The following is a 16,274-nucleotide window of genomic DNA, read 5'->3' as shown; positions in this document are numbered from 1 at the left end:
AGTAGGCTGAATACATATGCTTTCTCACTCTAGTAGTATTTTTATCTTCATTTTAATTTAGATTAAGCCTCAATGTACGGATACATTCAGATCACATTTTCAGTAAGTGGCAGAATCAGTATTTCAGAATTCAGCCCTTTTCCTTAAGTTACAGTGAGCTTGGATTTCTCACAGTATGGACTAATTTATTTATTCACTATTCTTTTGATGAATACTTAATAAGGCCTTTAATAAAGGGTACTGGTTGCTCTCAGTAATGCTCTCTTCTTCCTTATTTATCGATTCTTAGTTTTTAGATTAGCACATGACTGCTAAGAAAAACCTTCAACCTCCCTTGCAGAGGGAAGGCTGCCATTCAGGCGTGGCTTTTTGCAGGACAGTGGAAGCCTCAGGGTTAGCTGATGGTGGGGGCCATCAAGACTATTTGACTAAGTCCTGTTGCTTTGATTCTATACTTGCCCAGCAACTGATTATCATGTTACTTGAGAGAGAGAGAGATGTGAGAGAATCTATGATGTTTTACTACAGCAGCCAGCTGTCCCCATTCTCTCTCAATTGACTCTGCCAGAATTAATTTTTAAAAACATAGTTGCTTTGGGACTTCCCTGGTGGTCTAGTGGTTAGGACTGCAAGCTTCCACTGAAGGGGGCATGGGTTCCATCCCTCGGTGAGGGCTATTTCAAATGGAAAGCTTTGCTTCTTTCAACAAAAAGGTTGTTTTGCTTCTTTTAAAATTATTTTTGTTTTATAATTTGAGTTACTATGAAAAGTGAAAGCTCACTCATTCAGGAAATAGGAGCATCAAATATTAAAAGTTTCATATTCTTTTTTTTCTTTGTGGCCAGGGCAAATCTAATGACTGACCTTAATACTGACACACATCCAAGACCCAGACTCGTTAAGAAAGAGTTTACTTGAAAGGTGCAAGGCAGTCAGACTGAAAAACTCGTTTGCCACACATAAGAACTTAAAAAAAAAATTGCTAGAGTTACCAGTTTACATAGCCTGTTCATGGTAGACAAGGGGCAACTTTCTCATATGATTATCATATTCACAAAGGTTGTAAAATATCATTACATACAGCAAGGCAAATATTAGAGACAAAATTGAGGGAAATCCAAGGAAATATTTCAAGGCGTTATTATTTGGGGAATCAAAGCAAGTCAGGATGATCTTGCATTTTCTGTATTACCTACTGTGAAATACGGTCACACTGGAAGCAGGCAAAGCCGAAGACCCTACCTTAACACAGCTGTCAATACTCTGGACTAGTTGTGCCCTGAAAAGCAGGGCACAGCGTATCTGACCTTCTGCGCATGCTCTGTCTCGGCTCCAGGGGGCGGGGCGAGAGCGCGCGAGGACTTGTGGGAAAGTCTAGGAAGGCGGGGCCGGGCGTGAGTTGCTGCCGGCTGGACGCAGTGGAAGTGGGGTTGGTAACGGCCTGGTGAGGTGAGCCGGCTCTGCGGTTATCCCGGGCTGCAGTAGCGAGGAGGCTTTTGGGGTCGCCCGGCGGGAGGAGGGGGTGCTGCCATGGTCCCGCGTGAGGCGGAGAGGGCGAGGGCGAGGGTGTGCGCGGGGGCGCGGCGCGGCGGTGTCTAGGTAGCGGCGCACCGGGGATCGCGTTTCGGGAGGGGCTGGCCCGGAGCAATCTGGGCCTGGACGGTCAGCTTTACTGTCGGTCCCTCGATTCCTGCTGCTCTGGGCGTTCGGCGATTTGCGGTGGTCCAGGATCGCGGATCCATTCTCCCGAGAAGACCTGTGTGGGGCCCGCCCCACTTAGTCGTGGGTGTGCAGTGCTCGGCCGCATATTGAGTATGAACGTGATACCCTCAGGCGCTGGAAGTTTCTGGTTGCCAGCCTGGACGCAGGTTCCGTGGGAGCGGAAAGATGATGGGTAAAATGGAACAGGTTTCTACCTCCCTTGTATCTCAGTGGCTTGCTGCGGTTTTATTTATGTTTTTGAGCACCTCGCCAAAGCATTGTACTAGTTTTGCTTTTTAATGAGATATATATATGTGACCAAACGTGTGCACTGCCTGAAAAAAGCTTAAATTTAGTTTCTGAGGCAAGGCTAAGGGGTCAGAAGACCTATCTGCGGTTGCAAACATGTTTTAGGAGAATCCCTTTTCTAATCTTTCTATCTCTTCCAGCCTAACTTTCCCTCACCTCCCCATATTTGGGGACCTTGCCCATCATTCATCTACTTTCCTGTATCTTCTTTAACTTTGTTTTTCAGTTCCTCTGCCCTCCATACTCGTGAAGAATTTTAGGTTATCAAAGATGAAATACTAATCCCCATATAATCTCATTTATTCAGCTCATTTTACTTTTATACTTAAAAAATGGCCTATTTGAACTCTAAACAATATTTAAATGACTAAATACAATGTACTTTATTTCCCACATATGACCTCTATGGCCTTGTTGAACTCATGGGAATTCTCTTCTGTGACAGTAACTCCAGGTTTTCCTTCCAGCTCTCTAGATGCCACTGCCTGATTTTTAGTGTTGGCATTTCTTCCTCTATTTGTTCCCTAGATATTAACGTTCTGCAGATCTCTTCTCTTCCTTCCCCCTCCACTGTCACAGTAATTAAACGTGTCCAAATCTCATGATTGTAGCTTCTGCCATTATGCTAGTGACACCCGAATTTACATTTCTAGGCCTCTATAACTACTTACTGTGTCCTGACATCTCATAAGAACTCAAAATCAATTTATGCCAAACTGAAAAAATCTATTTTTACATTTGTTCTGCCATCCTGAAACCTCTTTTCCTTTTGAAATTATGATTCCTGACTCAAAATGGTACTACTAATCTTACCAGGCTCCCAAACCAGAAATCTAAGACTTTGCGTCCTTCCCTGCTCCCCAGCTGGAGAAGGAAATGGCAACCCATTCCAGTATTCTTGCCTGGAGAATCCCAGGGACAGAGGAGCCTAATGGGCTGCCGTCTGTGGGGTCACACAGGGTCGGACATGACTGAAGCAACTTAGCAGCAGCAGCAGCTGCTCCCCAACTTCTCAGTCTAATGAATTATCATGTCCCTTTTATTTTACCACCTTAATGTTTCCTGTGGCTTTCAGATCATTGGTCACCTCTCATGGCCTGGCATTTCACGATCTGTCCCATCCTCCTTCTTAGCCTTCTCTTCCATCCTTCTCCTGCCTAGTCCCTCATTCTGCCTGCCCGCTCCTCCACATTAATCACTTGACTGGCCCCTTTTGAAACATGGCTAAATTGCAGCAGCTCTGGTGACTCTTTCCTTAAACCTACCACCCTACCATCTGATTCATACCTGTCCTCTGTGGTCAGTTCTGTAGCATCTGTACATACCTCTAACAGTGGTTCTCAACCAGGGGTTTTTATGCTTCCCAGGGGACATTTGACAATGTCTGAAGACATTTTTGATTGTCATAGTCCAGAGGGAAAGGAGTAATACTGGCATCTAGCTAGTAGAGGCTGGGGATGCTGCCAACCATCCTACAATTGCACAGGACAGCTGACCTACAACAAAGAATTATCTGGCCCAAAACATCAGTGATCCCAAGGTTGAGAAGTCCTGCCAAGTATAATATTTTGTTACTCAGTACTTTGATTATTTTCTTCTTCACTAGAGAAGGGACCTTGTCTTGTTTTTGCATCCCTAAATCTTTTTTTTTTTTTAATTTCCTTTCATCCCTTGAGAATTTGCATTCCCAAGAGATTCCCATTGCTGTTTTTTTAAAAAAATATTTTTATTTTTTGTTTTTTAACTTTACAGTATTGTATTGGTTTTGCCATATATCAAAATGAATCCACCACATGTATACATGCGTTCCCCATCCTGAACCCTCCACCCTCCTCCCTCCCCGTACCATCCCTCTGGGTCGTCCCAGTGCACCAGCCCCAAGCATCTAGTATTGTGCATCGAATCTGGACTGGCGACTCGTTTCATATATGATATTATACATGTTTCAATGCCATTCTCCCAAATCATCCCACCCTCTCCCTCTCCCACAGAGTCCAAAAGACTGTTCTATACATCAGTGTCTCTTTTGCTGTCTCGTATACAGGGTTATTGTTACCATCTTTCTAAATTCCATATATATGGGTTAGTATACTGTATTGGTGTTTTTTTTTCTGGCTTACTTCACTCTGTATAATAGGCTCCAGTTTCATCCACCTCATTAGAACTGATTCAAATGTATTCTTTTTAATGGCTGAGTGATACTCCATTGTGTATATGTACCACAGCTTTCTTATCCATTCATCTGCTGATGGACATCTAGGTTGCTTCCATGTCCTGGCTATTATAAACAGTGCTGCGATGAACATTGGGCTACACGTGTCTCTTTCCCTTCTGGTTTTCTCAGTGTGTGTGCCCAGCAGTGGGATTGCTGGATCATAAGGCAGTTCTATTTCCAGTTTTTTAAGGAATCTCCACACTGTTCTCCATAGTGGCTGTACTAGTTTGCATTCCCACCAACAGTGTAAGAGGGTTCCCTTTTCTCCACACCCTCTCCAGCATTTATTGCTTGTAGACTTTTGGATTGCAGCCATTCTGACTGGTGTGAAATGGTACCTCATAGTGGTTTTGATTTGCATTTCTCTGATAATGAGTGATGTTGAGCATCTTTTCATGTGTTTGTTAGCCATCTGTATGTCTTCTTTGGAAAAATGTCTGTTTAGTTCTTTGGCCCATTTTTTGATTGGGTCATTTATTTTTCTGGAATTGAGCTGTAGGAGTTGCTTGTATATTTTTCTTGAGAAAGAAAAATGGAACTGAGGAATCAACCTGCCTGACTTCAGGCTCTACTACAAAGCCACAGTCATCAAGACAGTATGGTACTGGCACAAAGACAGAAATATAGATTAATGGAACAAAATAGAAAGCCCAGAGATAAGTCCATGCACATATGGACACCTTATCTTTGACAAAGGAGGCAAGAATATACAATGGATTTAAGGCAATCTCTTTAACAAGTGGTGCTGGGAAAACTGGTCAACCACTTGTAAAAGAATGAAACTAGAACACTTTCTAACACCATACACAAAAATAAACTCAAAATGGATTAAAGATCTAAATGTAAGACCAGAAACTATAAAACTCCTAGAGGAGAACATAGGCAAAACACTCTTCGACATACATCACAGCAGGATCCTCTATGATCCATCTTCCAGAATACTGGAAATAAAAGCAAAAATAAACAAATGGGACCTAATAAAACTTAAAAGCTTCTGCACAACAAAAGAAACTATAAGCAAGGTGAAAAGACAGCCTTCAGAATGGGAGAAAATAATAGCAAATGAAGCAACTGACAAACAACTAATCTCAAAAATATACATCCCTAAATCTTAATATAGGGCTTATTACATAGCCAAAGTTCAGTAAATGTTGAAAGGAAAAGGAGTAAAGGAGGTAATTGGCTAAATGTATAAACTGTAGAGATATGCAGCCAATCTGCTACCATAGGCTATTTGCTAGTTTCAGTAATTTCCTCCATATTGCCTTTCATTCATATTGGATGGATGCCCAAAGTTTTCTGTTTTACATTTGATTATTCAGCAAACATTGATTGACTCATTTAAAACATAATATACTGATATTTTCTTCTGCATCATTTTAAGTTCCTTTCTTTACATGTATCTTGGCCATTTATAAAGAGGTAAAAATCATTAATTAGCTAGGTTTCAAAAAAAACTAAACCAAATAATTCTGTTTAATTCTTATCAGGGATTGGTCGGTTAAAACTCTGCACGCCATAATGGCTTCAACAAGTAAAGCAATTGAATTACAACTGCAAGTGAAACAAAATGCAGAAGAGTTACAAGACTTTATGAGGGATTTAGAAAACTGGGAGAAAGATATTAAACAAAAGGATATGGAACTTAGAAGACAGAATGGTGTTCCTGAAGAGGTAAATTTCTTAACTGAATTCCTACTTTAGCATCCAGGGAAACTCTTCATTTATTTATTTTAAAGTAAATCACAGCCTTTAAAATGTTTTGTGGAAATGCTAATTAAAGAGATTTACTTTCTGCCAACATTTTGAAAAATTCTACTTTTAAAAGTCTTTGTAATAATTGTATTAACTATCAATAGGACATTTTTAAGGCTTAGTCCATAGGAAGACCATGTGATAATTCTTAAGGTAAATGAATAGCATCATAAAATAGGCTTGTATATATATCATATATAATTATATACTTAATGATATATTAACATACAGTATTGCCCTAAACACAGAGAATACCTAGACTCAACCAGTTTTCTTAAGACAGTGCATTGAGATGTGGACAGCTTTTTCATACTGTTGGTAATGTGGAGGCAGTTTGGTGCCATTGTACTGTTGCTAAATCATTGTATTAAGGCTGAAGGTCAAGCAGTTTTTGAATTTTGAATTTAGGATTGCAAATTAAGTGTATAATTAAAATTTCTGGGTAATATTTTTCTTATGACTGAACAGTGTTCAGTATTTGTCAAAGGATGAATTAAAATTTTCAGGCATAAGTTTATCATTAGAAATGAATGAATTGGTATTTCTAACCACTTGAAAACTAAACTAAAATTACTTTTACTTGAAAATATCCTTCAGTGAGAGTTTTAAACATCACTAGTTACACAGGAAAGTAACAGAGCTGTCTCAAAATGTATTGTTTTCCCTCCCTAGAATTTACCTCCTATTCGAAATGGGAATTTTAGGAAAAAGAAGAAAGGCAAAGTTAAAGAGTCATCTAAAAAAACCAAAGATGAAAACGCAAAAAATAGGATAAAATCTTATGATTATGAGGCATGGGCAAAACTTGATGTGGTAAGTTAATCTGATTATGTGCTTCTTAGTCTTTGAGTAAAATTTTCTTGGAGTTAGTTGAGAGTCATGGATTAAATGAAAAACAATGTAAAGTTCTTAGGACCTGTGTCTTTATCTTATAGACTATTTTGTGTGGAATAAAAACTTAAATACATAGCTCTTCAATTAACTTTTCTTTCCTCCTATGGCCCTCTTTCAGTGAATAATGGCTAAAACAGCTGGATTCTTTTCTTCCTATTTTTTCTTTTTTTTGCATGGATAGTATGTGGAAGGGGCTTCCCTGGTGGTTCAGTGATAAAGAGTCCGCCTACAGTTCAGGGGACGCGAGTTTGATCCCTGGGTCAGGAGGATCCCCTGGAGAAGGAAATGCAGCCCACTCCAGTACTCTTGCCTGGGAAATCCCATGGACAGAAGAGCCTGGAGGGCTACCCATTCATGGGGTTGCAAAAGAATTGGACACAATTTAGCAACTAAAAAACAACAAGAGTACATAGAGGTCTAGTGAACTCTTCACCCTGTTTCCTCTAATGGTTACATCTTATTTAACTATGTATTTTAGTCCCTCAGTTTTGTCCAACTCTTTGTGACCCCGTGGATTATAGCCCTCCGAGCTCCTCTGTACATGGAATTCTCCAGGCAAGAATACTGGAATGGGTTGCCATTTCCTTCTCCAGGGGATCTTCCCGACCTAGGGATCGAACCTGGGTCTCCTGCATTACTGGCAGATTCTTTACCATCTGAGCCACCAGGAAAGCTCTGTTTACCTATAGTCCAGTATCAAAACCAGGAAATTGACATTGGTACAATGTGTGTATAGTTCTGTGGCATTTTATGACCTATGGATTTGGGTAACCACCATTGCATCACCAGAAAGATCTCTTTTGTGCTATCCATTCATAGTTGCACCCACCTCCTTCCTCCTCACCATCTCTAACCCCTCAACAGCTAGAATTCTGAGACGGTAACAATATAAGAAAAGAAAGACTCTACCAGCATCTTTTTTTTTTTTAGTAGGCTGAAGGACCTGTTGAATAATGGTTGAGAATGCCTTTGTGTGTGGCCTTAGGTTAGGGCTGTGTGACAATAAAAGTAGGGCCTTCTTAATCTCAGGAAGGTAGGCTTCACCTTGCTAGACTGGTGTTTTGCATGCTTCTGGTCTCGGGCACATGAGACACAGTGTAGTTGGAGAAATGTTTGCCATCAGTACTGTGCCTCTGTCATAGTTTATATATGCATTAGCATTAGAAGATGCTGCCATAGAGTTTCCAAATAGGGAACCATTCATTTTTTGTAACTTTACCCCTTCTTGTGTAGCCTTATCCTTTTCATAAATTGGTATGTGCTTATAATGCCCTTTCCTGAAAGGCACAGTGTCAGATGATTTCTTAGAGAGGTGGTTTTCTACAGTCATTTACTCATTCAACAGTTATTGATTGAACTCCTGCTTTGTGTGGCCAGTACACTCATGATTGAACTACACTGTTCATTTTATTGTATCTGTAAAAGATACAGTTGTTTACTTACCACTCCTGCTAGTTCAGATGTGAGCAGTGGCCTTGGCGTTCTGCTGCCGTTAGTTTTCTACACGTGTCAGTGTAGGGGGGTTGACAGTCTTGGCTTTCATATTGATAGGCTGGTGGTATTTCTATTCTTATTTTTTTCTTTTTTTTGGTGCTATTTCTAGAATCTTTATGCTAAAACCCATAGTTGCATTTCAGTCCATCTTTTTGTTTTGGTTTGGTTATTTTATTGTTTTTCAAATTTTTTTGGCTGTGCTGTGCGACAAGCAGGATCTCAGTTCCCTGACCCCAGCAGTGGAAGCGTGGAGTCACTGGACTGCCAGGAAAGTCACTCAGTCCCATCTTTTAATATTCATTTATTTAATGAAACTAAGCATAGGTCTTATTTCATTTTAAAATTTATCAACAGTTTTTTTTCTTACATAAATTACTTAGAATAGTAATAACTTGTAAAAGACGAAGGATTTTATTTATATAATAAAGTTTTTGTTTATATGAGCTTTAATGAACTCTTTAATTCTTACTGGTTTAAAATTTCTTACTCAGGCATTCCCTGGTGGACTGGGATTCTGAGCTTCCACTGCTGTGGCCCAGGTTCAATTCCTGGCTGGGGAACTGAGTTTCTGCAAGCCACATGGCATGGCAAAAAAAAAAATCTTACTAAAAATCATTCTTTTATTATATATGGTGATGCTAGTGGTAAAGAACCTGCCTGCCAGTGCGGGAAACATGAGACATGGGTTCTGTCTCTGGGTCGGGAAGATCCCCTGGAGGAGGGCATGGCAACACACTCCAGTATTCTTGCCTGGAGAATCCCCATCAACCGAGAGGCCAGGTGGGCTGCAATCTATGAGGTTGCAAAGAGTTGGACACAACTAAAGCAACTGAGCCTGCATGCATGCATACTAAAAAAAATAGTTTAAAAAAATACTGATGCAATCCATGAAATGATTTATTACCATGAAAGGAATGTCTCAGTCAAAAGAGATTGGAAATTGCTGGACAAGCATGTTGTGTATTTTCTTTGATAGTCAGCTATATTTCAGAGTACATTGATAAACAGTATAACATAGTTATTGAGAGCTCCTTGGAGGAGGCAGATGGCTTGGGTTCAGATCCTCATCTGGCCACTTCCTAGCTGAGTGACCTTGAGTGAGTTTGCTAACTTTTATTTCTCAATTTCTTCAAGTGAAAAACATGGATAATTATATCTACCCTCCTAGGTTGCTATGAGAATCAGGAGTTAATTGTACTCTGCAAGCAGTTTTTGTTGTTTTAAAAGTCAGAAAGAAAAAAGGGTTTTAAATAAAACCCTTTCCCTGCTTTTGGATGCCATTACATAGACTTGGGTTAATTGCAAACTTCTCTTATGTAAAACAATAATAGTTCACTGCTAACAGTTTGTGATTTAGGGTTGGTTTGTAGACTTAGTTTACCTTATATGAGTTCAAAGTCAGATTATGTAAGTGGTTTGGATCTTGGTTTTCTAAATAAGAATATCCTTTTCTCTGAATTAACTCCTAATAATGAGGGGTTATTTGGATTATTTTTATAGGCCTTTAAGTCCTTAGGTTGTAAAAACTTAAGTTCTGTTGAATGTTCTTTTTTGGGGGGGCAGGATATCTTTTTTTTTAATGGTCATGTAATTATGACACTGTTCCCCTACTTTTGATTTCAGGATAGTATTCTTGATGAACTTGACAAAGAAGAGAGTACCCATGATTCTGTGTCTCAAGAATCCGAGTCAGAAGAAGATGGGATTCATGTAGATTCACAAAAGGCTCTTGCTCTAAAAGAAAAGGTACTCTTTAGGTTAGCTGTTGGTTCCTTCAGGTAGGCAGGATTTGTAGAAAATCATGTGGCCCCCAAGATTTCTACATTGTAATTTAGTGGGTGTTCAAGTTGTTTTTGGCCATATCCCTATCAGGAGGCAGTATAGCATAGTGGTTAGGAGTGTGTGCTCTGAAACCAGATTATCTAGGTTCAAGTCCTGTGACAAGGTCTTTTAAATTCCCTGTATATATTCAGTCTTTTTAGCTGTAAAGTAAGATTAATATTATTACTAAACCTCAGTGGGTTGTTGTTATTAAATGAATTATTATATGTAAAGTACTTGGAGTGTACAGAGAGTTGTTCCAGGGCTCTAAGTAGTAGACTAAAGTACTAATCAGATCAGTGTGTGATTCTTGACATGGGTATTGTATCCCACAACTCCATGTCACAGACCATCTTTGGTTGCATTTTGGAACATTTGATATCTCCCTGAGAAATGTCTCTTTATTGTTAAACTGGCTGTATTGCTTTTTAAAGAGGTGGCACTCTTCAGATTAAAATTTGTCTTGATGCCTTTCTTTTGTTGCATTTCTGTGGGTTATTGTGAATAAAAAGTATTTAATGCTAGGTATTTTACTCATTTTTCTGCCAGGGCTCTTGGATTGGGCCCAAACTGTGACCATTAGCTTTGATTACATGGCTAATGAGATAGGAAGAGACGAATAATGAAAGAAAGTAGGTCTGGAATTCTATGTCAGTGTGCATCTGACTTGTATGCTTTTACAGGGCAATAAATACTTCAAACAAGGAAAATATGATGAAGCAATTGAGTGCTACACCAAAGGCATGGATGCTGATCCATATAATCCGGTGTTGCCAACAAACAGAGCATCAGCTTACTTCAGACTGAAAAAGTAAGGCGTTTCCATAATGTGTGTGAATATTTTATGTGCATATGGAGACTGGTTTTTTTTTTTTAATCTTTCTTAATGAAATGTGTGGGAATGCTTGAGAAAATTTTCTATTTCTTTTCAACTATAAATTCTTATTCACTCCCTTTTAGTGAATTCTTTAACTTAAGCCATTTTAAACATTCAGGTGCTCAAACCATGCTCCTTGTAGTTCACTTTATTGAGGTGTTCCTCCTATAAAAATTGAGTAAGATGCCCTTTCCCTAATTTACAGAAGAAAAAAAGTTAGGTGGGTAAAAATTCTTTATAAATTAATTTTCCTTCATTATTTTGAAAAATTATGTATTTACTATTTAATACAGATAACTTTTATTATGGTAAGCTTAAAATGTATTCCAACATTTAAGTCATACTAATCCTTAAAATACATACTTAGTGTTGAAGAACATAAATGTATATGGTCTTAATCCTAAGCAGAGAAATGACCTAGCATAAAAATATTTAAAAAACCAAATACTGTCAAGGAGGATGTTCTTACTGTTTTAATTACTATTTGGAAATATAAATTATATTGGTGTATGAATTTTTACTACTTTTAATAACATTTTAAAATCTTTGAAACTTATGTTATTAATATCCTGACAAATTAGGGGATATTTACCTTTTATAATATTTGATATCTACAGTATGTGTAAATGATGAAGAATAATTTTAAATAAATCTGCATGAAGATGCTTCCAAGCTTAAGAATCAGACATTATTTTTCAAAGCTACCTTTGATATTCTTTTCCATATCCTGACCCTTGTCCCTCCCAGTTAACCACTGTCTTGAGTTGTATATCATTCTTTTGATTAAAAAAAATTTATTATATATGTGTATATCTCTAATACATTGTATAACATTGCTTTATTTTTGAGCTTTAAAAGTATATCATTGGATATGGTTTTCTGTGGCTTGCCTATTTATTTGAATACTATATTTCATATTTCAATTCATCTCATAACATTTGTTCATGTTTTGCATATATCAATAGCTGTAGATCTCTCATTTTCACTGTTGAATGCATATGCAGTTCCTTGTTAGGAATATACCATCATGTATCCATTCTCTAATTGCTGGATTGCTGGTTGGTTCCTTTATTCCTCACCTTCCTTGTCTTCTCCTTTCTTTTCCTGCCTTCCACCCTCCTTCCCTTAATTATTTAACAACAGTGATACTGTGAGCACTTCTGTACATGTTTCTTGGTGCTAGATCTTAGGATGTGCACATGTTCAACTTTTAATGATGGTGACCAGTTGTTACAATGATAGTTGTCCATGCTTATATTCCCATTAGCAGTGTATAAGAATACACGTTACATATCCTTACCAACGCTGGTATAATGGGGCTTCTGAATTGTTTTCAATCTAGGGGTGTAAAGTGGTAATTCATTGTGGCCTTAATTTGCATTTCCCCAATTTCTCATGTGGTTGAACATCTTCTTATGTGTTTATTCACCACTTATCTTGTTTATTTTCCTGTGATATGTTTGTTTTGTCTTTGGTCCTTTTTTTTGTTAGGCTGTTTTTCTGTTGATTTTTAAGCATTCTTTTTTTGGGGATACTAATTCTTTAGTGTTTATAATATTTATCTTCTCTCAGTTTGTAGCTGATCTTTTTTTAAATGAAGAAACAGAAATTCTTATTTTAATGTGTTTCATTTATTAATTTTTATAAAATGTTGGCACTTTGAAAAGTATGATTTGTGAAAATAGTCCCCTTCTTTGAGTTCGTAACAATCTCCTCTATTTTCTCCTAAAAGTTATGTTTTACTTTTCACGCTTAAGTCTCTTTGTGTATGCTGAAGGCACAAGTCCAGTTTCATATCCTGATTGTTTCAGCCCTATTTATTGAATATCCTTGCTTTCCACATGGATCTGCAATTCTACCATTGTCATATGTCAAGTTTGCATGGATCTGTTTCTCATTTCTTTCTTCTCTTCATTGATCTGTTGCCCTTTACTAATAGCCATTCCATACTATTTTTAATTTTTATAGCATTATAGTAAATCTTGGTATTTGGTATAGGGCCTTATTATTCTTTAGGAATGTTGGGTATTCTTGGACTTTTACCAATCAGTATAAATTTTAGAATCATCCTGTCCGATTCCTTGAAAAATTTTGATTACAATTGCATTGGACTTACAGATCAGTTTGGAGAGAATTATATTGTTGTATTTTTGTGTCTTATAGATGAATGAAATTGCTGTAGTTTTCTTTCATGTCTTTGAAGACAACCTCATAATTTTCTGCATCTGGATCTTGTACATCTTTTGTTAGATTTATTAGTTGATTTTTGTTGTTGATATTTAGTAGAGTAGCCACTTTGCTTAACTTTCTTTATTTTTAACAGTCTGTCTAGCTTGTTTTGAATTTTCTTGGTAGACCATTATATCATCTGAGAATGTCAGTTTTATTCCTTCCTTTCCAGTCTTTTTAGTTCTGTTTCTTTCTTATGGAACTTCATTGGTCAGGACCTCTAGTAGAGTACTGAGTAAAAGCAGTGGTAGTGGGCATTCTTTTCTTTGCTTTAAAGAAACTGCTTACATCAGAAATTACTGATTTTAATAGCTTAACTAAAAGAAGATGGTAGCACAGGGAACTCTGCATAGTACTCTGTAATGGCCTCTGTGGGAAAAGAATCTAAAAAAGAGTGGAGATAAATAGGTATATACACACACACACACACACACACACACACACGTATACATATATGTATAGCTGATTCACTTTGTTGTATGCCTAAAACTAACACAATACTATAAATCTACTACAATAAAAATTAAAAAGAAAATAGAAAAAAAAAAGAAACATGCCTTCAAATGAGAAATAAATCCCCTTTTCAGAGATTTCAGAAACAAATTTTTTGAAGTTTTTAACAGATGATTTTTATTAACTTCACTTTATTATTTTTTTTTTAAATTGCAGATTTGCTGTTGCTGAGTCTGATTGTAACTTAGCAATTGCCTTGAATAGAAGTTATACAAAGGCTTATGCAAGACGAGGTGCAGCTCGATTTGCTTTGCAAAAATTAGAGGATGCCAAAAAAGGTATTAATGTTTTCCAGGTCATCATTATCTAAAAAGTTATTTAATAGTTTAACTGATTCTATACAAAGAATACTAGATAATCACAGTTACTATCTTCAGAGATCTTTCTATATTGAATAAAACTGGTTTTTGCCATTTAAAATGTATTTTGATATTTTGGGAAAACACCTTGTTATTTGCCACTGATTAAACTTTGGTTCATATTCTCATTCAACCATGTGTTCACTCTGTTACCAGGGGAAAGTTATGTATCTTCTCTGATTTTCAGTTTCTTATATGTGAGACAGATTAAAACATCTTGTTGGCTTTTGTGAGGCTAGAGGTAATGCATGAACCTAACACATTTTTTTTATTTTAAAATTTTAATCCTTTTATTATTTCATAAAATAGGCTTGTGTAGTATAAATCAGAAAATCGGAATGAAGTTTATGTCTGAAAGATTGTGCTCCTTTGTTTTATGAGATGTAACTTATGATAGCAAGTGTTCTTCCTGAGGCTCAAAGAAGGAGGTGATCTGACACAAGGATTAAGGGTTTTATCTGTGCTGGGAGAATGGAGGAAATCCAGTGGAATAATGTCAGTATTTCTTAGTTCCTCTTAATTTAAACTGTCCCCTGTAAGCAAATGACTGATTTTTTATACAGGTTTTTGAATACCATCTATCTTTTTTTGATTGTTGTTGGTTACATTGAGTCTTTGTTGCTGTGCGCAGGCTTTCTGTAGTTGTGGCTTGTCGGGACGACTCGTCATTGTGACTTTTCTTGTTGTGGAGCCCAGGCTGTAGGGTGTGTGGGTTTCAGTGGTTGGGGCTCACGAGCTCAGTCCTTGCGACTTGTGGGCTGTAGAGCATGGGTACAGATAGTTGTGGTGCACAGGCTTAGTTGCTCTGAGACATGTGGAATCTTCTGGACCAGAGATGGAACGCATGTCCCCTGCATCGGCAGGCAGATTCTTATTCCACTGTACCACCAGGAAAGTCCCATATATCTTTTTTTTTTAATTATATTTTTAATTGAAAGATAATTGCTTTACAGAATTTTGTTATTTTCTGTCAAACCTCAACGTGAATCAGCCGTAGGTACCATATATCTTTTAAATATTCTGTTATCTTCTGTTTTACTCAGATTATGAAAAAGTATTAGAACTGGAACCAAATAACTTTGAAGCTACAAATGAACTCAGGAAAATTAATCAGGTAAACTGCAGTTATTTAAATTAAGTGTGTTACTTATTACCTTTATTTGACAAAGTAAATGTTTTTGTATAGACTTGTATTATGTAATATAGACATTTTTCTCCCGGGGTCCAGCCCGGTTGGATCCAGGGATTCCCTCAGGATGATGGCATCAGCGATTTAAAGGGATAGCGTCAGTGGAGAGAATCAGAGGCCTAATTATAATTGGTTTACGTGAGAAATCAATATAACCTGTGACACCAGGTTTGCACTGACCACAGAGGCCGCAGGTGCTCTTTCAAATCGTGGAAGGTGCCACACTTAGGCACCTTCTCGAGTGGGTCTCAGATGCCCAGGCAAGTAAGTCGTCTCAGCGGACCCCCACGCTCCAATTATTTTGGCCTGAAGAAAGAGTAGAGACAAAAGGAGAGAAAAGGAGACGAGAAAGAACGACACAGGGAGACTGAGCTTAGTGAGCAGGGTCCATAGCTTTATCTTCAGCAGGGGCTTTTATACCCCAAGTAGCACATAGAAGATAATAGGGGATGCAAAGTCATGCAAGGTCAGCAGACCTTAATCATTATCGAAACCAGGCTTTTCTTCTGCAGACTATCAGATACAAAGGCTTTAGGTGATTTACATCATCTTCTGGTCAGGAGACCTGCTAACATTTTTCTCTGATAAGAATTAGTCAACCAGAAAAACTTATTTTCTCCAGAGGTGATTTTTCTTAGAGTTTAGTACCACTCGCCGAAGCACTAGACAGAGTTGCATTCCTATAGGGCAAGAGTGTCGTGGGGGTAATTAAGGGAGGAATTTATTAGCTTAAGGGTCTAAGGTTATTGTTAACATTAAAGCTTCTACAACTATATTAATCAATACACTCCCAGGAACACAGTGGGTGAAAAATATGGAAACTTGGCAGCAAGCAGTAGCTCAAGAAAGAATTCCTCTATTCTATTTTAACAATTTCTAACTCCCCGAGAGGCTCTGCATTGTTAGAATAACTAAGTC

At 37.7% G+C, this 16,274-nt stretch overlaps 1 protein-coding gene across 2 annotated transcripts in view; it reads left to right on the top strand.

The window, feature by feature from the left end:
• Positions 1-1,367: 1,367 nt before the first annotated feature.
• RPAP3 (RNA polymerase II associated protein 3) overlaps positions 1,368-16,274 on the top strand; it is a 37,711-nt gene continuing 22,804 nt past the window's right edge. Inside the window, exons 1-7 of one of the 2 annotated variants that reach the window (XM_005905447.3) lie at positions 1,368-1,449; positions 5,716-5,899; positions 6,653-6,793; positions 9,992-10,114; positions 10,873-11,000; positions 13,965-14,086; positions 15,211-15,281. In XM_005905447.3, the coding sequence (XP_005905509.1) occupies positions 5,747-5,899; positions 6,653-6,793; positions 9,992-10,114; positions 10,873-11,000; positions 13,965-14,086; positions 15,211-15,281 (738 nt within the window). In that variant the 5' untranslated portion in view covers positions 1,368-1,449; positions 5,716-5,746. Of the gene's footprint in view, positions 1,450-1,691; positions 1,895-5,715; positions 5,900-6,652; positions 6,794-9,991; positions 10,115-10,872; positions 11,001-13,964; positions 14,087-15,210; positions 15,282-16,274 lie in introns of those variants that run through there. The other variant, XM_070370671.1, reaches the window with a different exon arrangement.

This window comes from Bos mutus, chromosome 5 (genome assembly GCF_027580195.1).
Source record: "Bos mutus isolate GX-2022 chromosome 5, NWIPB_WYAK_1.1, whole genome shotgun sequence".
In the NCBI taxonomy this organism is placed as follows: domain Eukaryota; kingdom Metazoa; phylum Chordata; class Mammalia; order Artiodactyla; family Bovidae; genus Bos; species Bos mutus.
The sequence above is the reverse complement of the archived record's forward strand: the minus strand, read 5'-3'. Positions and strand labels throughout refer to the sequence as shown.